The sequence below is a fragment of the Pinus tabuliformis genome, chromosome 6 (genome assembly GCF_031772625.1).
Source record: "Pinus tabuliformis cultivar Carrire ecotype Pingquan chromosome 6, CPIR1, whole genome shotgun sequence".
Classification (NCBI taxonomy): Eukaryota; Viridiplantae; Streptophyta; class Pinopsida; order Pinales; family Pinaceae; genus Pinus; species Pinus tabuliformis.
The window spans coordinates 210,516,763-210,539,263 of NC_142292.1; the positions used below are offsets into that span (position 1 = coordinate 210,516,763).

At 39.4% G+C, this 22,501-nt stretch overlaps 1 protein-coding gene across 1 annotated transcript in view; it reads left to right on the forward strand.

Annotated features, from left to right (window-relative positions):
• LOC149258199 (alpha/beta-Hydrolases superfamily protein) overlaps positions 1–22,501 on the forward strand; it is a 344,546-nt gene that overhangs the window by 231,970 nt on the left and 90,075 nt on the right. The window contains exons 8-9 of the mRNA XM_089414890.1: positions 2,261–2,326; positions 2,500–2,538. Of these exons, the coding sequence (XP_089271016.1) occupies positions 2,261–2,326; positions 2,500–2,538 (105 nt within the window). The remainder of the gene's footprint in view (positions 1–2,260; positions 2,327–2,499; positions 2,539–22,501) is intronic.

The window sequence follows — 22,501 nt, forward strand, 5'->3', positions numbered from 1 at the left end:
AGCTAGCTTGTGGATGGTGGCTGCCAACTGAGGACCATCTTGGAGAAAATTTTTCTCCTCGGGATATTACCCACAAAATGGTGGGTAACACTGCCATCATAATAAAATGACCATAAATATAAAATTGCCACCATAATTTAGTAAGCCACATTTGTGGCTTAACGGTGAAGCTGCTATGTTGTTCAGCCAAAGGTTATGGGTTCAAATCCCATTGGTGCCGGTTCATCGAACCAAAATTTTGACTTTCTTAGGGGTGCAAGATGGCGCCACAGGGTTGGTCCATGTAGCACAACCCCATTGGACCACCTAAGGCGCCATAGGGTTGGTCCTCGTGGCACAACCCCATTGGACCACCTAATGCCCTGTCAACGCCATTGAGTCAACCCAATCAATGCCACCTATTCTGCCATGTCATGCCCAGTCAACAGTCAAACTGTCTAGTTAACCTGCCACATATCATGCTACCACGTCAGTGTTTACTTGACTTTGACTTTTTGTCTGTTTCCCTTGAACTTCAAATTGCAATATCTTTCACATACTGACTCCTTTTTCACCTGTTCAAGTTGCATTGGATTCAGTTTTTCGAGCTCTAAACAATGGCGTTGGTTTTGCCCGAATCCGAAGACTTTGAATTTTTGGCCATTCTGAGATTCTCCCAGATCATTAGTGGACAAATAAGAAACAAGTCTTGGGCATAATTATTGTGTACTATATATTGATCTAATTGCTAGTGTATTCCACCTTGCAAAAGTTTTTAAACTTAGGCATTTCAGTGTGTTTATGTTTTCTATCTAAAGTATAGACCAAACCTAGGGTGCATGGAATTCCAAAACTATATTAGAGCTACTTTGAAGAGTAGTTGGGTCAGAAATGTGCGCAGGTGGCAACTCTAAGAGGGAGCTGAGTTGTCTTGTTGTTGAAGGAAGCCAGCTGGTCAAAATGATTTCTGGCTTGAGATTTGAGCACTAGTTGGTAGGGATTTCCAACTATAGTTTGTGGAAGGAAAGAGTCAAGCTAGTGCTGTTGGTGGATGATCTGTGGGACTATGCCAACACCCAGATCAAGGCACCAATTGATGCGGCCACTTTGGCTTTGTATAATCTAGCTGATGCAAAGGCCAAGTTGATCATTCTTGATGGAGTCAAGGATCACTTGATACATCACCTTACTAGAAAAGACATTGCATGGCACATGTGGTAAGCTCTCAAAGTGTTGTTTCAGAACAAGGACGGAAATCAGAAGATGGTATTAAGAGAGAAGCATAGGGACATCAAGATGGGTTTGGAGAACATGACTTCGTATCTCACAAGGATTTCACAAGTTCATGATGAGCTTGTAGCTATAGGGGACAATGTGGAGGAATCAAAGTTGGTGAGGACTGTGATAAATGGCTTCTTAGAGCAGTTGAAGCCATTCATCAAGGGAGTAGTCTCACGGGAGAAACTTCCAGATTGGAACAGGTTGTGGGATGATTTCATCTAGTAGGAAATTTGGGATGAGGATCTTCAGCAGAAGATTGATGCAGAGAATGTTGCCCTTGCTAGTAAATTGAAGAAGGGCAAAGAGAAGTTCATCATCAAGGACTTGAGCAAAGTGAAATGCTTTGCATGTGAAGAGTATGGTCATTATGCGAGCAAGTGTCCACATAAGAAGAAAGGAGGGAAAGAAAAGGTGGTTAAGATGGTGATGGCTGCTCCAGCTACAGTTGACGAGGATGAGTTTGCTAGGAGATTCAACGAGGAGTTTTCCGTTTTTATGGATAAGCAAATGCTATGTGGATCTTTTACCATGTAGGATTTGTAAAATGCTGTCAAGACAGTTATATTAAACAATGGCTTTATTTATGGGTATCCAATACCTCAGACTTAATGATGGGAGTTACAAAATAATGGGAGATTACATAGGAAATAATTGCAGAGTTTATGGAATCTCTTGTAAATTTTCAAGCAACTGAAGACTTACACTGGAAAATTTGTAGTTTTTCTTTCAAATATTTTTATATGCTAGTGATGGTTCCTACGTGGTTTGTTGGAAAACTTGATAAATATTGTAAATTTAATTTTTGTTTAATTTGAATTTATACTATGCAGAGCTTTCAGAAAGTCCTGAGATGAATGAAAACGGTAGTTTAAGGATACAGATTTCATTTGCATCATTGTAATATGCATGGACTATGAGAAGATCATCTTTATTTTCCACTGCACTTACTGTCAGTCTGTATAGTCTGTATACTTAACCCTGATTATTGATACATTCTCAGACATCATTTATCTGTGCGCTTGTCGATGCTTTAATTAAGGGCGAACTATATTCTGATTTTGTGCAGGTGTGCTTCTTAAACTCATTACTCATGTGGTCTTGGTGTCTTCTGCATTCCTTTCATAACATTCTGACCTTTTGAGATATGGGTATAAGTTTGATTTTTAATAGCTACCAATACATGGGGAAGAATAAAGACAAAAATGTTTTTTTACATGTTTCCATTTCTATTCTATGCAGGAACATCTGGCTCCGAGTGGTTATCTAAAAATACCAACGGTGAGTGAGTTTTCCTGATATAAGCAAGTGATTGCTACAAAGGCGTAAAGCATTTAATTGCTAGCATGCTATATCTCCTTGATAACTAACTATTGAACACTATTGAGTAGTATCATAATATAATCTAAATGATATATCTACAGTCCTAAATTAACAAAGTGGTATTAGGAGCATACATTTTTAACTCAGTTTTGGTTTGATCGTATATGATCTTATCTTTTCCAAAATGCATTAGATATTGGAATGTGATCATTTTTTTATAGCAATTATTGAACAATGATGCATTACGTGATGTTCTGCAAAAGAAATAATGATAAAATGAACATGCGTTATCCCTGTATCGACAGTAACTAAGATCATATGTTCTTGCATTAATAATGTAGGGTGGTATGATAATTTAGTGACTATGGGAAATTGTGTCGTTTGTATGGGGCAGTACTTTCTATTTCCATACACAAGGTGACAGCTTATTGGTGTGAATGGGTTCTGTTACCCCTCATATTATCTGAGGCCTTATACCTGCGATTTTCATCACAGTGTCATAGTGATTTTCATCGCAGATCTCAGAGGCCTATAGGATGAAATTGATGGAGCTTTTGATGATCTAGGTGCATAATTCTTGGTGCACTCTGATCCCTTGTGACAATTTATCTGTTGACCACCTAGGTGGGTGCTGATGCATTGTAATGGAAAATGTTTGCTCACACATTTCTTTCATATTGGTGACTGCTCCTAGTGTGTAGCTTGGAGATCAGTGTGTGGCTTGGTCATATGTGGCATATTTCTCATATTCAGATTTATCATCATGACATATGGCTTAGCAGGTGGTGTCCTCCTCTTGTGCACTTGAATTTTGCCTTGTTTGTGGAGTGCCCTAGCATATTAACAACAAAACCTTTTGGCTGGGACATGAAGATTCTTTCTTTCAATTCTTTATTCAAGAAAGCAGTCTTCACATCCATATTGTGAACTTTCCATCCACTTTGAGCTGTGTTACCCACCATTTTGTGGGTAATATACCTAAGAGAATTTTTTTCTCCAAGATGGTCCTCAGCCGACAGCCAGCAGTGCCTTGTAGTCATCAACTAGCTCATTGTGCCATTTCTTCACCACCTAAACCAGCCATGTGGTCCCTCACCGATTTGCCATGATCGTATTAGTATGTTTGAAGGTGGGCCTCTCGAACCTAAAGGTATGCCTTGTCATTTGGAAATTGAATATTGTAGTTTGCTTATCATGGACACTTCTGGGCATGGATTAATGGGGAGATTCGGCAGAAAGAATGGGCTAGGTCTGTGCTCTTGTTCCCTAGACCCCTTTGGGTATTAACCTTGGATTCTAGTCCCATGGGATCTCTTTTATTGACCATTTGGCTTTAGGGATGGTATTTCATGGGAAACCCCAATTTTGGTTGCGTGGTCCCGCTCCCTTATCCGCTTACATTACCCTCTTTCCGTTCATTATTACCCTATTCATCATTTTTCCCACATGGGTCCACATTCTTCCACTGGGTCCACATAGGGTTAGCATGCCCCTTCCCCTCGCCCACACCTTGGGTCATGGCCCGGAATGAAGCCTAGAGGTTGATGCAGCCAATGTTTTAAAACTCCGACTCCGACTCCGACTCGGCTGAGGGTTGACTCCGACTCCGACTCCGACTCGGTATCGACTCGGCCGGCTCGATCTCAATGACTCGGTCCTTGTAAAAAATACATTAAATATTTATTTTTTATAAAAACACATAATTTTAAAGATTTTCATTCATGTTTCCAAACACACAGCATTAGAATATAGATAGAAGACAACATATGATCAAAGTAGGCTCATGAATATATCCATTATATCAAAATGGCACCCAGTACATTGTCCAATACATACACGATGATGATATAGAGATCAAAACAAAAACACATAACCAAGGAGGCTATAAATGGCCTCTACAACAAAACTCTGTGACCAGTACTACTGGCTATTGCTAGAGTTGCCAACATCATCTGGCTTAGTGTTACTTGGGAGCAGGAGCGAAAGTGGGGAGCGAGAGCGAAAACGGGAGCGAGAGCGACATTTTGAGAAGCTCTTGGTTTGGGAGCGAATCCCAGAGGAGTTCGACAACCAATGTCACTAACATCAAGGTACATAGAGGGATTGGTGCTCTTGATTAAATACGAGTTCCAGAATCCATACCCTAATACATGACAAAATTCAATGGAGACATTGCAATCCTCCAATCCTGAAACCCTGAAAAACTGATAAGTCTGCTGGATTTTGAATGAAATCTAAAATTCTACTTTCTCCATATGAAATCCAATGAGGCCGAAACCACTCTCAAACATCCTGAGTCATTTCATGGTAATGTTAAAAATCTAAGTAAAAGGATGAAAATGAAGATTAAGGAGAATGTCACTTTTACTTTAAGAATTTAACATTACCATGAAAATTTATAACTGCTTGGAGTCCAAACCAACCAAAAAACAATTTAAAAATCCATTAAATTTTATTAAATCGCAGTTTGACATGATGCTGGGCGTTTTTTTGTGACTCGGCCGAGTCATAATGGAAATGGCCGAGTTGGCCGAGTCAGCCATGACTCGGCCGAGTCATGGCTAACTCGGCCAGTCGAACCGTTCCAAAGGCCGGGTCATAGAAAAAGGTATTGGCTCGGATCAACCCGGCCGTTTCGGTTTCGAAACGGCCGTTTCTTAAAACAATGGATGCAACTAAAAAGAAAGATAAAAGCATACATGGCCACATTCAACGGGAAAATGTGCCACAAAATGCAAAATATGGCCCGGGCAAACACATTTAGCACGTGGGCAAAATCCAATACAAAATGTATGAATAAGAATGATGATCAATGTTACAAATTAAACCCGCTTATATACCTAAGCGGGTGCCTCTTCACGAAAAGTCATGTCCCATTAGACATGCCTCTTTAGTACTAATTACTAATTAATTATCACTATTTATGATTATTATCATTTCCATTATTTTCTATATATTTTATTCATAACATTGCCTTCCTCCTCACAAAAGCTTTGTCCTCAAAGCTTACTGATGAAAGGCTTGATCTCTTTTTTCTTTTTTCTTTTTTTCAAATGTCTTCTTGTCTCAGAATTGTCATCTTCGTCAAAACAAGACGATATGATCTTCTAAGTGATAAACAAAATTGTCGCACTGAGAAGGGATCAAACCATCCTAAATTAATCTTCTGTGAGATTTGACAATTACTTGATAATTGAGATAACTTGTTATTGTAGATTGGATTGTCTTGACATCATTTTCCTTCAGAACATAATTTTGTTGTTTATGTTCTATGTGATATGAATTTGTAAATTGATTGAGATGTATGTTCTTGTGATTTGGGTGTAGATAAGGAGTTCTTTTGGTTTGTCTTTCCCTTATCATATGTGAGGCAAGATTCTGATTTACTTCACGTTCTGATCTTGTCGAGTTGGTTACAAAATTTTCACTTGGGTTTTTCCTCATCTGAACTGCAACATTTGAATATGTTTTCCCTTCAACTGGGTTGACATTTTCTTGAGTTCTGATATTGACTGTATCAGTATTCATTCCTCTTTCTTCAACTTGGTCAGCTACGTTTGAAGACTTCAATATGTTTTCTGTGTTGAGTTCTTTTAGTTTGCTTTCCAATATTTTTTTATCATTTTAAGTTTCTTAATTTGCATCAATAATTTCTCGTTGTGGTCTTTGAGGCGAGTAACTTCTTCATTTTTGTCAGTGGTGATTTTGTCAATTTCCCTTTGCATATTTTGTATTACTTTTTTACCTTCTTGAGAAATTATTTTTGCAATATTTTGGATGTCTTCTGGTGTTACCGAATTTGGCTTCACGGTGACATCCTGTAGTGTTATTTTTTTCTTTTTGTAAGAAAATGTCAAAAACTTCTTTTCGTATTCAGGATGAAGGAACCAAGGGTTTCCATCCAGGGTGAACCTAAAATAATGTCACCTTGATTGCTCCATAGGGTTTGAACTGAGAATTGTGATACGAATGTATAATTTCCAATGTTTAATTGTAAATTGGTTGTCATATATTTTGTTGTTAAAACAGTCTAATTTTTCAATTTATATTTGACTCGAGAATCACTAATTGGTTTGTGATTTTAGGTTTTATATAATTTTTATTTTCGGCTAGCAAGATAGTGATAGTAACATCTTTTCCCGCAATAGACCCTTTAATTCTAAATAGCACTAAGGCATAGTTATATTTAGTTTCTGGAAATCTTCCTTCCTTCGATTCCGAATTAGATTCCATTTTTTTTATCGGTAATAAACCTTCAAACTTATTATTCCTTAAAACCTTAGTATCGAATCCTTTACAATTTCCCCTTTATCTTTCTTTAGTCAAATGTATAAACTTTATAACGCTTTATATATTATTTTCCCTGTATAACCTTTATAACTCTTATAAAAATATTATAAAATATATGTTTTTTTCCCACTTCAAAAAATGTTAATATAACTCCACTATTTAAATAAACTGCTCCGTATATTTATTATAATGCTTTTAAAAAATACTCTTCATTTGTTATAACTTGTTATCCTTATGTCTCTTTATAGTTCTAGATTTAACCCTTTATATACTTTAATATGTGGATCTTTTAAGTAACCTTCTATAATAATACCCATCTTGCACTTATATTTATTTTCAATAATTTTATGACTTGAACTTTTCTTTAAAATACCCCTTTATAATATAAAACTTCTCTTTATATATCTTTTAATCTTTTCTTTTTCTTTTTGAAAAGTTAGAACCCTAGTGAAACGTGGCTATTCATCTCTTTGGGCTATAATATAAATATATGTCCATTTATATTCCTTTGACTCGGTTAATTTTCTCCAAGTAAAAGTAAAACTTACCATTCACATAAAGTGATTTTGTATTCCTTTTGTTCTTCTTTTACCTTGAAAATACCATGGGCAATTACCATGGGTTGCTAATACCACGAGCTTGTAAACCACTTAATGAAGAATCAAGATAATATTATCTACTCTTCCTCTTCTTACGTATAGTTTTAAAGATAATTGGAAAGATTCCCTTTTGACTTTATCATTCACTTTTTATCAATAATATAGAACCTTTTTTTTATATATATGAATGTTCTCCTTCAAAATTTAAGTTGGACTATCATACATTTGTCAAAAGGAAACATCTGTTGGATGGGGATACTCCAGATCCTCAAGATTCTCTGATGGAATCTTCATCAGGTTCACTGATCAAGACAGGAAGCAAGTGTTTCATCAAGAATTCCAAACTTGTGGAATTCATGGGATGATGGTATGATGACATAAAAGGAAAAGCAAATATAGGGATTGAAGCTCTTTCAATCAAGTAAGTTGTTGTAGGAAGTCTGTATAACCCAAAGGAAAATGAGGTATTTATGCTTACAGTCTATATTGAAGAGTCATGTCATATGGTTGCAGGTAACATGGAAGGATTCCCTCCTTTTAAGGAATGTAGAAATGCATGGGCCACACATTCACTAGACCAAATCAACATAATATGTCCTCATATGTAATATGAGGTGGTTGACTAAAATTGAGGAACTCTGATTGGAAGTTCCTGGGAATGAAATGTGTGAAGAAAGGAAGGAAGAAATCGTGGGATATGCAACCATGGAAAAAGACAATCAACATCCCAAGACCAAGAAGATTTGACTAAGATATCTCCATGACATATATGAAGACTCTAATGGAGTCTGAAAAAGAAAGAGCCCCTTGAAAATATATATTTTTGGGAGTTGTGTCGATATGTATGTAGTATGTTGATACAAACTAGAAGCTGTCATGATGAAATACCATCACAAAGCTAATTTTAATTTAAGTGTTCATTTCTTATTTTTTAACAAATACTAGATGGGCTTATGTAGGTCTGTTGAGGGAAGATCTGTGGATGTCTTCCACCATCGATGCCCATGTAGTAGGATGAAATATCCTTAAGGAAATATGGCATGAAGAAGGCAACATGGCTTGAAGAAAAGGCAAATATGCACTGATGGATCACTTTTTGACAATGACATGATTAACTCATGGATGAAAGTGATGGATGTTCTGTGCCTTATGAAGAAGTCCCAAACATGAAGACTCTCGAATAACGAAAAGAAATTCATGACATTTGAGTAGGAGTTCTTCAAGCAGTTGGTTGTCTCATCATCTCCACCTGAGGAGCTGCTATAGGTCCCTAATTAAGAGGGAGCCTGGAAACAAGTTTCTTACTTGGTAGAAACTTGGAAACAAAATTCCTAAGCCAAGAGGGAGCTTAGGTACATTCCTTCCATATGAATGAGTACATTCCTTTATTGGAATAGATATGTCTTCCCTAATTAAGAGGGAGAGATAGACACATCATTCTTGTCTTCACTTGGGAAGACAGAATGGAGGATTGGGTAAACATCTGGCATTCGATACTCTTTGAGGATGAGTTAGGGCATCCAAGATAAGAGTAGTTGTAGAGGACCGATATTATTTGAGGATTGGGAATCCAAGATAAGAATAGTCCTGGTGGAACGCACCTTGATAACTTGGGTGGGGTATGTTTTGAGAGAGACAATGATGAGGGTGTCTATAGTATATACATCATTGGTCTCGCCAGAATTGTGCTCAGATATCGTGGAGAGATAGCGATGTTAGTCAAGGCCTTGCTATGTGACAATGTTGGTTGATATGATGCTACATAGATGGGTTACCAATCTGACTCTTCTTATGAGAAATTCTTCAGATTGAGAATGACCAAGTACCATCATGAATACCTCCCTAGTTAATAGGATCTTGTTGAAAAGTGTAACTAGATTCGATCTTCATAATGACGTGTAATTGTGATTTTATGTAATTAATGAAAAGAAGAAAAATAAAATTATTATTATAATGCTTGTCTCATGGGTTTTGTTGTCGCACAAAATGTCTAGGCACTGCGACAACGACTTAGATTGGGGGTTGTCACCTTGATCCCCAATCTCTCCATTTAAGTTGTCTCCCTACAATAGGCTAGGGGGGGTAGATCCTACGGAAATGGAATGAAGGAGAACTCGTTGGGAACCAACCAGTTCGGGAGACACAGTGAAGCGACCAAGTACTTGATTTAGATTTAGCAAAACTTATAGGATTTGATTAGATTTAAACGATTGATACCGGCGCCTTATGGAGTCAATAATCTTGATGGGAAATTTATGACCAAGTAATTGATTAGCAATTGTTGCTTGGATGAATAACTATTTTATATGAAATGCAAATCCTAAAACTAATGTGAGATGCAGGAAACTTGGTTAATTTTAGTTAAATGCCTATCTAAGTTTTAACCCTTTAAACGATTGATACCAGTGCCTTATGGAGTCAATAATCTTGCTGGGAAATTTATGACCAAGTAATTGATTAGCAACTATTGCTTGGATGAATAACTATTTTATATGAAATGCAAATCCTAAAACTAATATGAGAGGCAGGAAACTTGGTTAATTTTAGTTAAATGCCTATCTAAGTTTTAACCCTTCAATCCTTTCTATATTGAGCCTGATTTCGTAGTAATTGGCAGAGAGAAGATAAGGTGAAGCACCTTAAGGTGTGATTAACGATACCTCTCTTGAAAATCTAACATACCCGGTGCCTCGGGCACTGCAGAGAGCTGTGGCTCTGACCACTGCAAGGTCACCGTTTTAAATACTATTAAAAGTAGGCTTCTCATGAAAAGATGGATGGGTACCTATCTCTCTATCGACCAAGCTTATGCTTGGAAGTAAATTTTAGTTATGTAGAACTAACTTAATGTGCAAATGCATGAGATGATTAGAAGATGAGATGAAGTTGGATTCAAGGATGAAAAACACTTATGCCATAATCTATCAAAGCTCTTAATCACCAAAATGAAATATTCACTTCGCTAGACAAAGGTTGAATGATAAACTTCTTAGCAGTATCACAATTAAACCACAAGCTTACTTCAAATTTTTTTAATACAATTATAGCTCAAAGAGAACAAAATCTTCTTCGCAATTTAATATCAATGCTGATAGATGCTCAAAAAATTCAGTTTAGGAAACAAAGATATGCAATTTACCCAGTGTTTTAAAAACCGGCCGGTTTGAACTGGTAGCCGGTCAAACCGGCTTAAAAACCCAGTTTACCTCCTCACTTCGCCTGTTTTTTGCCCTAACCGGTCCTAACCGACCAGTTTAGGATTGAACTGGTCAGTTTGTGGTCAAACTGGCCGATTCTGTCCTAAATCGACCGGTTAGTTGCCACGACCGCGGAGGACCCACCCAACGATTTCTCCAAGGTGCTTAGGGTGTTTTGGAGGGAAAGTAAGGGTCTTTTCCCTCCAAAAACACCCTCTCCAAGCTTTTAAAAGACCCTTCTCCCTCTCATTTGTCTCACACATCTCATTTGGAGTATTTGTGAGTTTTCTTGGGAGCTTGGAGAGTGTTGAGTTTTTGCTGGAGTAATCATTGTGGAGGCTTGGAGTTGTAGTTGAAGCTATTTTGGAGATAGTTTGGAGCTGGTAGTGGAGTTGGCATTTTCAAGAGGAGGCTAAGGAAGCTAGTTTGCATTTCCAGGTAAGGATTTTCACTTGAAAATTCCTCATTTGACTGTTGTCTATGTATTAAAATTTTTTATGTGTTATAAACTTCTAACTTCTATCATCTATGCTATCAAATCTCTAGTTCTATGCTATCAAATTTTGTAGGCTACATGTGCATTTGTTTTCTTAAATTTAGCTTTGGTTTTCCGTGTTTCTTAGCTGCAATTTTTGTTAAATGGCAAAGTTCTTTGCAAATTGTAATTATTTCAAGCAAACATGGCTCCAAAAGGAAAGGATAGTGCATGGGCTCATTGTGATGTGATTGATGAAAAAGTGATATGCAAATTATACCATAAAACTATTAGAGGTGGGGGTATTCTTAGATTGAAACAACACATGGCTGGGGTAAGAGGCCAAGTAAAACCATGTGATGCACCAAATGTAGTGTTAGGTCCTATTAGGGCAGAATACCTTTCCAAGCTTGAAAAGTTTCATGAGGATAAGGCTAGGGAGAAGGCCATCCAAGATGACATTGCAAGGAAGAGGGAATTATTAGAAGCCATGAAAGAGAGTGGGTATGATGATTATGAGATTCAAGACTCCTCTTCTATCCCTTCCACCAATGACCTCTTTCACTATGTTCATCCTTCTTTTGGCCAACTATCAAAAGGAACAAAGAGAACAAACATCCAAAGTTATTTCTCATCTTCTGCCAACATTGCCTCTTCTAATCCCACTTCCTCCCAGCGAAGTCGTCAACCCACTTTGGATCAACATTGGAAAAAACAATGCAAAGAAACTTCTCATCAATACATTGCTAGATGGTGGTATGATTCAGATATCCCATTCAATGCTGCTCGCTCACCTTATTAGCAAGCTATGTGGGACTCTGTTATAGCTGTAGGAAAGGGCTTCAAAGGCCCTAGTATGCATGACTTGAGGGGAGCTCTTTTGCAAAAAGAGATTTCTTCCATTGATGAGTATTTGGCTGAGTATAAAGATTCATGGCTCAAAACAGGTTGTTCCATCATGTCAGATGGATGGACCGATGGAAAGAACCGCACTATCATTAATTTCCTTATTTCTTTCACCATGTTTTTGAGATCAGTTGATGCATCTGATAAGGTGAAGGATGCAACCCTTCTATTTGAGCTTTTGGATGACATTATTCAGGAAGTTGGGGAGCAGAATGTTGTGCAGGTCATCACTGATAATGCCTCAAACTATGTTCTTGCTGGAAAGATGCTTGAGTCCAAATATAGGACCATATTTTGGACTCCATGTGTTGCACATTGCATAGACCTCATGCTTGAGGACATAGGCAAAGTGGAGTGGGTAAAAAACACTATAGAGCATGCCAAGTGCATTACAAAATACATTTACAACCACTCATGGGTATTGAACCTAATGAGGAAAAACACTGGGGGCAAAGAGCTTGTTAGGCCTGCAATTACGAGATTTGCAACTCACTTCCTCACGTTGCAATGTCTCAATGGTCAACATAAAAACTTGCAAAAAATGTTTTCTTCTGATGAATGGACTGAATCTCGGTGGGCTCGTAGACAAGATGGCAAAGACACCAAAAAGAAAGTGTTTGACAATTATTTTTGGAAAAGGTCTGTAGAGCTTGTGAAAATTACCGAGCCCCTTGTTAAGGTGCTAAGGATGGTGGATGGGGAAAAATTGGCCATGGGCTACATTTATGAGGCTATGGATCAGGTAAAGGAGCAGATAGAGGTAGCTTACAAGGACAGGTTAGCTAAATATGGCCATATATGGGAGATCATTGATAACAGATGGAACAATCAACTCCATCGTCCTATACATGCAACTGGGTATTTTTTGAACCCAAAGTATCATTATAAAGCTCGACTAGGAGATTTGCAGGATGGGGAGGTCAGAGCTGGATTGATTGATTGCTTGGAGCACATGGTCCCTAGCCATGCAGACCAGTTGGAAATACATAGACAACTTACTGTTTTCAGTATGGCAAGTGGTACCTTTGGCAAAAACTTGGCAAAGATGGCAAGAGATGTGGATCAACCAGGTAAGCAATTCCAATTTCCAATTTGTTTTTCTTTTCAAGTTAAAATTGTTTACAAATTTACAATTCAAATTATAAACTAAGTTACTAATTAATGTCTTTTTCTTTGCAGCACATTGGTGGGAGTCATTTGGTGGCCAGTGCCTTCAATTGCAAAAGTTTGCAATTAGAGTCCTTAGCCAAACTTGCAATGCTTCAGGTTGTGAGCGTAGTTGGTCTGTTTTTAAGCGCATACACACGAAGAAGAGAAATCGTTTGGAACAAAAACGGTTAAATGATCTTGTCTTCGTGCAATACAACCTTCGACTAAGGAGGAACCAAATGATGAACAAAACACCTGATCTAGATTCCATTGTGTTGGACGATATTGATCCAACATTAGAATGGGTGGAGGAGACTGAAGATCCTGTGTTTGATACTGATTTTGATATCGACATGGCATTAGCGGGGGATGAAGCAGATTTGGTGGCGGCATTAGAACCACGATCAATAGCGACATCAAGGAAAGGCAAAGAACTAATGGAAGGCACTAGTTGTGCAGGTCGACAAACTCGTGCTTCCATTAGGTCCACTACTTTTGTTATTGGTGGCGTTGCTACTAAGGTTGCAGATCAGGCTGAGGCATCCTCAGACTCTGAACCAGATGATGTCTATGTAGCTCTTGATGATGATCATGTGTCTAGTAGTGGTGATGAACTTGATGATTGATCATGTGTACACTGTAGACTTGTAGTAGGCCAATGGCCTCATAGCTTGCAACATTGTTTTTGGACTTTTAGGCCATTTAGAGCCTCATTGCTTATGTATTTTACTATTTTATCGATGATATGTATTGCACTTGGTGCCATTTTGATATATTCACCTTTACATGGTATATAAATGAGCAAACTTTGCATATTTTGTCTCTATTGGCTTGGAATCATGGTTTTAAATCTTCAAAATAGTTTTGTTTCATTAAAAATTAATTATTTAATGTATTTTTCTAAAACTGGTTCGTTTAGACCTAACCAGTCCCGGTTCGAAACCCAGTTCATTAGGTGGACCGGTCCGGTCATTGGTTCCAATTTTTAAAACATTGAATTTACCACAGTTCTATGAAAGAGTACTTAATAATTACTTGAAAAATGCATGAAGAAATATGTTGTTTTGGGGTAGCATCGGATGTGCTCTAGCCATGAAAATTGGTGGAGAGGCTAAAGCACACACGATCTCCAAGACCTAGAAATGGTTTAGGGAAACTCCACCCAATTAGAGAAATATTAAAATAATCAATATTTTTAATGGAGTTCCTAAGTCTAAACAGGAAAATGAAAATATTAATGGGTATTAATATAAAACTGGGTGAGAAGGTTCTAAATGACATGGATCAAGCCAAATCTAATCTTAGCCGTTGATTAGAGACTTAATCTCGACCGTTGAAGACTCAACAGGAAAAGTATAAGAGGAGGCTTGAGGGTTAGTTGGAGATTCACCAAGATTGATCAGTCAGTTCGATTTTTTGGAGTGGGGTTTGCTTAGAAAATTCGAACAAGTGATCAGAGTTGCAGCGAGGGGCAGTGAGTGCATAGCAGAGAGGCATAGATAGTGCTAAAGGATCAACATTGAGGCAGAGGAGGCTAGGCAGAGCTAGAAAAAGCCACGCAGAGGGCTAGAGTGACTGCACAGAGGTTAGCAGGGCCTGCGTGGGTGACACAGAGGGCCAGAGAGCCAGCACAGAGCAACAGAAGGTTGACGCAGGGGTCTTCTGAGTGACACAGAGGCCAGGAGGGCTGACGCAGAGCTTCAAAGAAGCGTTCGAGAGATTTTCGTGGAGCAGACTTGTTGAATATCTACTTCCGAAGAGAGGTATTACTGCCAGATAGATTTCTCTATTGGGTGAGCTAGTTTGTCACCCTAGTTGTACTCAAGAAAGCTGCTTAATAATAAAACCCTCAGAACTCATGCATCGATTTTCCCAAGTTGGGTTTTTCCGATGATGATTATCTAAAATTAACGATGTCCCTTGTGTGATAGTGCAAGAAGAATTTCTAATGAGTTAGACTTAGAAATTCCAACAAAATATGCAATAAATATGCAATAATTCAAGTAATTAAACCACACTTAAAATTAATTCAACGACGAACAATCTCAATGGATGTCCAACATAAGAAAATTTTCAAACCTTAGCATGCAAAATACTTTAGCAAATTAAATTTTGAAGTTAAATGCCATGTAGAACCATGAAATTCAAATGCTACAAAATTCAAACAATTCCAGAATTAAAATGATTTTTCGTAAGTGACCCAATCCAGAAAAAATTTCTTGCTTTCCTATAGTCAATCTTTAGAGATGATTTAAAAAATTATTTAAACGTGTTTGACTATAGAGAAATTTAAATTTTTAATACCACAAGATTTCCCCTTTAAATTTTAAAATCCCAAATCCCTAACACAAAAAAAACCCCAAGAAGGAACTTTAGATAAAAAAATTTAATTATTCCTCAGGAAAATATAATGTGCTAAGTTTTATGAAACAAATTTAATGTGGCAAATGATTAATTAAGTTTTTAATGTGACAAATGTAAAAAATTAAAAGGCTTAATGAATTAAATTTTTAATGGGCCAAAGGCCACATAATATTAATGTGAAAGCACAAAGTCCTCTTTTGATATAATTCTTTAGAAACATCAATATCGCATTAAAAAAATGGAGATGGAAATTTTTAATTTTTTTTTTGGTCTAAAAAAATAAAAAAATTAAAAAGGAAAATCAAAAATTAAAAATGAGAATAAATAAATCAAAGTCACAAAGAAATTAAAATCAAAATTCTAAAGGTTTCTTTTTAACAAAAATAAAAAATAAAAATAAAAACTCATAAAAAAAATATCGAATTCTTTGTTTCATGAAATACTTAACCCCAATGAAATCAAAACAAAGTAAAGAAGAAAAAGGAAATCGAATGAAATGGTTTGCAAGTCGATGGCGGCGGAGGATGGAGCTCGAGGAAGAGGAGAGGGTAGATGCGGAGCAAGTAGGAAGGGATGGAAGACGCGGATGAGATGGAATGTGGAGCTCGATGAGAGTAGTGGGTCGAGGGATGGAGCCTGCGGGTAGCAAAGAGGATAGGACAAAGGAGGACGCAGGGAGGGCCATGACAAGGGAGCAACGAGCAAAGACGAAGGGGCGTGAATGGAGCCGCGTGGAAGGGCTAGCTAGCAGGTTTGAGGAGCTGCGAGAGAGAAGAAAAGGGACGGTGGGAGATGGAAGAACGAGGGTTGCAGATTAAAAGAAATGTAGGAGAGGGAGAAAAAAGGAAAAATGTAGGCAATTGTAAGGGAGAAGAAAGAAAACGAAGAGTAAAGAAAAGAAAAAAAATGCAGGCAGCAAAAAAATTCAAATTTTTCCAGAGGAGAAAACGAAGCAGCAGGAGGAAACAAAAAAAAATTCAAATTTTTCCAGAGAGGAGAAAAACGCAACAGAAAATGGTAGCCCAAAAACCTTAAATTTTTTTTCTGAAATTTAAATTTTAAAATAATATATTCCTGCTCCAAATTTCCTCACGAAAACTCATTAAATCCCTAGATCTAAATTTTGAAGTCCTCAAACTGAAAGTAATTTTAAATAGTGTCCCTGCAAAATGATATTGAGGACAGATGTTGACCTCTAGGGTCTAGATCTAGCTTCAAATAAAACTTCTCTTTCAGATATGCACCTGCAAAAATGAAAACAAAAATACCCAGAACCGAGTATACAAAAATAAATAAAACCCCAGAAACCCAAGTTAGAAATTTTTTCCAGATCTATATAAAATTTTTACAGATCTATGCACAAGGTGTAGATCTATCAGATCTGAGGAGTATGAGTCCAACTCTGTTCCCAAATCTGATAATTTAAGGCTCTTACTCGCCAGATTTATCAATTTCTTCACAAGATATTTAAAGATTTTTGAAATTTTAGAGAGGTACTAGCTCAAAAACACCCTACAGAAAAAGATATTAATCGTTAGATAAATACTAGGGCTTATATGAAGTAGGCTCTTCAGAAAATGTGTTGAGAGTTGGGTGGTCCAACCGAGGACTATCCCTGAACGCTCAATGAAAACCTGAGAGATCTTCTGCAAACACTAGATCAACCATCAAACTAGGTAGAGAAATAGAACAACAATAAAATTATGAAGAAATAGAGATATCTGCTACTTCAATCAAAATTAAAAATGTTACCCTAGATCCAACATTTTTTTTGTGTAAGCTTGGTAGTACTTTCTCTATTAATATTTTTAGACCATAATAATGTCTTTAACAAAAATTGCAAGTGGCCTCAACCTGCTTGTAGAAAACCAAGTTGGCCACTTGTCTGCGTTAAATGTTGTCCAAAATTTAAATAAAGTTTTCAACACCATCCGTGCAACATTAGTTGTTCTATCTATTAGTAACTTCAACTTAGAAAAGTAAAGGCTAACCGACATATATCAAAATTCTGATTAGAGACCTGTTTCACTTGTAAGATGAGTCTATTGGGGATGGGGCTTTCGCACTGGACCCCTGGATTTCGCTCCTCTTCATGTCCTGTATGCTTTGCTCGATCCTGTTTAGTGCGAGATTTTTTCTGTACACTTGTATTTGGACTGCAGCAATTTCTCTATGAAGATCCTTCATGCTAGGCTTCGTTGTTCGGGCCTCCTCCTGTACCTCTTGTTCCTTGTATAGTGTCATTGCTCGGGCTACTATGTTCTTCATAACCCAGTATTGCTGGATTGTTTGCCAAAACAACGTGTGTTGGCCTCTGGTGTTCCCCGGATCTTTCACCATAGTTTCCCATTCTTTTGTCTCTATATCCTGATTGGTTATGTTGTCATTAAGCTCCCTCTCCCACTCTGCAATTTGAGCTCTTACCTCCGGCGGATTGCCAGCCATATATGCGTTTATGAGGGTCTACATGTGCTCCTTCCCAGTCCTTCTGCCTCTTTTGTTAGGACCTCTGCTGGAGGTTGCTTCCCCCCCCTTTGTCCTTTTCCATGCCTTCCCTGTTCCTCTGGTTCCTCTTTTACCCGCCTCTTTTCCCTCTTTTGCCATACTGTCTTTGTTCCTGCGTTGTTTTGCTTTTCCTGAGCAACTCGCCAGTACCGGCTTGCTTGCTGGAGCACGATATAGGATCCGGACCTCCAGACGGTGCTGCACCCTGGTTTTTTTAATACCTAAAACATTAACAAAAGAAATTTCTTTATCAGTCAGAATTCGTTTACACAGAGTGGTCTTAATTTTCTCTGCCCCGGGCTTGTCCACTCGCTCTGGACTTGGAGACTTGGGGTTTCCCTCCTTCTCCCCCTGTTTCCCCCCTACCTTCTCTGAGACTAACAGGCTTCGGCCTCCCGATTCCTCTCCTCTCTGCTTATCCCCTCCCCAGCAAACAGGAACATGCGGGTCAACATTTGCAGTTCTGCAGGAGTCCCAATTTTGGGTTTCCTTATCAGCATTCAGGGTCGCGTTTGAGGTTCCGGTCTAGGACTCTCTCCTCTCAGGTGCCCTCGCCCGGATTTTACCCCTAGTTATCCCATGAGGCCCGCAGCCGTTAGTCGGGTTTGGGCTCAGATCGAGCCGGGCTAACCACAACCTTGCTGCTTTGTCCATGATGGTTCCAGGCTCCCTGCCTTTGATAATTCTTTCTTCCTTCCCATGCCTCAAGTACCACCTGGCCAGAGCGGCAGGCTTCCTACGCTCTCCATTGTAGAATTCCCATTGGGCATCCCATCGGGCCTCATTCCCTCGATTCCCATCTACCCAAAGATACACTATAGATTTCCCGAGCCCCCTCACTCCAGCAGCATTCCAGGCATAGACTCTCCATTCAGCTGGGTTAGAATCCCAGACAACCCAAGTCTCGACTCGTTCTGAGTCTTGACTTCCCTCAGCCCTCACCCCGAATTCCTCTGTAAAATTCATTTCTGCGATGCAAGCGAGAAGGGAAACTGGAGTAACATACCAATGCTTTTCGACGAAGCCCGTTATCCTCTCGACGTCCTCCAGCCCGTGTCCACCACCTTTCGCTACACGTTCTTTCTCCTTCTCCCTTTGCATGCAACTACCTTCTCTCCTATCTGCCTTTGCCTCTTGTTGCTTTGTCCAGCTGCCCCACCTAACTTCCATACGGCCCCCCACGTGCCCTCTTCCTCTTCCCGTCGCCCAATCCTTCATTCGATTTCCTCAGAATGAGGTTCCCCTAACCCTTCCATTACTTCACTCGTGCCACCGGTTGCTCTTGCCGTGGGTTTCCTTCTGTCACTGTGCCACTTGTCGTTGTTGGTCTGCCTACCCTCTCGCTTGACCCCAAACCTCCGTCGCTCTCTTCCATCCTCGGCCACACCTGTACTAGCTCGGTGCCATCCTCTGCCCTGCCCTGTCTTGCATGCTGCCCCACCTGCCTTCGTGTCCTCCCACTTCCCAATACCCCATCTGTCCTTGGGCCCAGGTGGTTGGCTTCTAGTGCCTCTACCTCCCATCCCCTCTGGCCCACCTCGTTTGTCGTCTCCACTTCTCCCCTGCCACACCCCGATCGGGGGTTTTCTCCCTTCTCCTTGTCGTTTTCTAGAATCTCCTCTAGCCTTCTCATCCCTTCCATTTGTCTTAACTCTTCTCCCCTTATATCCAGGTTCTGCTTGCCTGCCTGCACCCCCAGTTGGCGAGATTATCTGCTGCCACGTTACCTGTCCTGTGGACATGTGTCGGGATAATGTAGCCAATCTGTCGAATTAGATTTCCAACCTCTTGGACGAGCCTTGCCGTCCTCCAGCTTTGGCTGATTTTCTCCCATGATGTTCCTTGCTGGAGTTTTTTCACCATGTCTATTGCTAGTTTCGAGTCTCCTTCCACCTCCAGCCTCTGAAACCTTTCCCTTGCTATGATTTCCAATCCCCGCTTCAATGCCTGGAGCTCTGCTTCATTGTTGCTCGTTGTGCCACAATCCATGGAAAACAGGCGAATCGTATTACCTTTGTCATCTCTAAACACTCCTCCAGTCCCCGCTGCCCCCGGATTCCCTTTCGTAGCTCCATCGAAGTTGAGTTTAATGAAATCTTTCTGAGGCCGTGTGAATCGGTTCGCAGTCTCACAATGGGGGATGCTGTTTCCACGCGGTGGGTCTCGGCATGCTTAGCTTCAAGCTTAGTCCCTTCATTATTCGTTCTTCCTGTGGGTTTGTTTCCCAGTCCTCTGCATACCATTTCTCGGCAAGGATCGTTTCTCTTATGTTCTAGAGTATCATTTTCCATCGTTCTACTTCTGATCTTTTTTCTTCTTTGAAGATCCTTCTATTTCTTTCCTTCTAGATTGCCCATAATATGAAACCTAATGATATTCTCCAGGCACGATTCAAAATGGGGTTTTGGTAAGGCTTTCTTCACCAATTGTCCATTGTTGCTTTCATACTAAATTGGTTCTTGTCATTGACTCCAAAGAGTTGTTCATGGTTTCTCCATAGGTTTTCACTGTATCTACAGGCATTGGTCAGGTGTTCCATTGTTTCTGCTTGTTCGGCACAGATACTGCAGATCGAGGGTCCCTGCAGACCTTTTTTCTGAAGTTGGTCCCAAGTAAGTGCTCGCCCATGTTGGAATATCCACATGAAGAAAGCGATTTTCGGCCATGACTTTTCTTGCCAGATTCTGTCCCATATCTGTGTCCCCTGTTGCAGGTGGTGTGCTGCTTGCAGATGATAACCCTCTTTAATCGTAAACATCCCTTTGATTTTATACCCCCATCTTATTATGTTATAGATCTAACCCGGAAATACTATAGATTTGATATGAAAATATACTACAATGCAAATAAACCCAGAAATAATATGAAATGATTCTTTATTGATCAAACCCTTAAGGTAGGGCAACACCATACATTCACTCCTTAAGGAAGGAGAACACTCCACAAGCCATATGCTTGTTCGTACAATAATCCTCGACACAATTCCTTGACATCTCTCCATGTGGAGTCTCTAGCCTCTATATAGGCCTCATACATACAATACCATGGGTCATTACCATGGTTCTCTCATACCATCAAACCAATACCATGGGCCCATTACATTATTACTAACTACTTGTGGTCCCTTACATGATATGGGTTAACCACCTTATTTATTACTATGGCCCATCCCGTTATTACATTATTACCTTGGGTACCTCCCTTGGTACCCCATATTATCCCCCCTAGGTATATAACATATATATCTGGCCCTTCCACTATTGCAATTTTCTGGGTTTCCATCTCTTTCTCATAAACCTCCCATTGGGTGGTTTCTGGAGCACCTAGCCAATCTTGTTTTTGTTTCCATTTTCTCCAGTATTCTCCTGGGTCCAAGCTCCAAAAGTTTTTTACTGTCTGGTCTATAGGGTTATTGGTATATTGACATACTACTCCTAGCTCAGGTCTGTTGTTGAGTTTTTCTCTCTGTTGCCACGCCTCTTCCCAGAATTTTGCTTTGTCTCCTCCCCTTATTTCCCAGAAGCTATGGGTTCTTTATTTTCTGAGGCTAAGTTCCATATGGCTGATCCCTTAATATTTTCCTGGACTCTCAACCTTCCTTCAATCGAGCTCGACATTCCATATTTTCTCCCCCATATTTCCTTCCATAGATCTGCTCCTCCCTGGATCCATCTCCACCAGAGATTTGCCCCTATGACTTGATTGAGAATGTACGGGTCTCTGAGACCTAACCCACCATCTTTTAGGGGTTTGCTGAGCCAATTCCACGATAGCAGGGCCCATTTTTTTTTTTTGTTATGGGCCCTTGCCACAAGAACTTTTTGAAAATGTCAATCATCCTTTGGCAAACTATTTTAGGCATCGCTTGGCTAGATAATTGGTAAATCGGGATCGATTGGAGCACTGCTCTCAGTAGTATAACACGACTCGGCATATTCAGTGATCTGAATGTCCAATTCTGCATTCTCCCTTGGATCTTTGCCAGCAAGGGCTTCTAATTTTCCACTCTAGTTTGTTGATCACTTAGCTGTATTCCTAGGTATTTCGAGGGGAGATTACCAATGCGGAATCCCATTATTCTTGCTAGAAAGGCTTGTGATGGGGCTGTCGTATTAAAGAAAAAGATATCAGACTTTTCCTTATTTATCTCTGTCCCCGAAGCGCTTGTAAAGTCAGTTAGGATCTCCATCAACCCTCTAGCTTCCCTGAGGGTTTCTTGCCTGAACATCATTATGTCGTCGACAAACTGTTGGTGAGTTAACGGTAAATCATTCCCCCACATTCTGAGGCCTGTATACTGTTCCCTTTGTACTTTCTCTTTTACATACCTTCCTAGTCCTTCCGCAGCCAATATGAACAGGAACGGGGATATCGAGTCACCTTGCCTGAGCCCACGGGTTGCATTGAATGCCTTTGTGGGCGTCCCATTGAGGAGG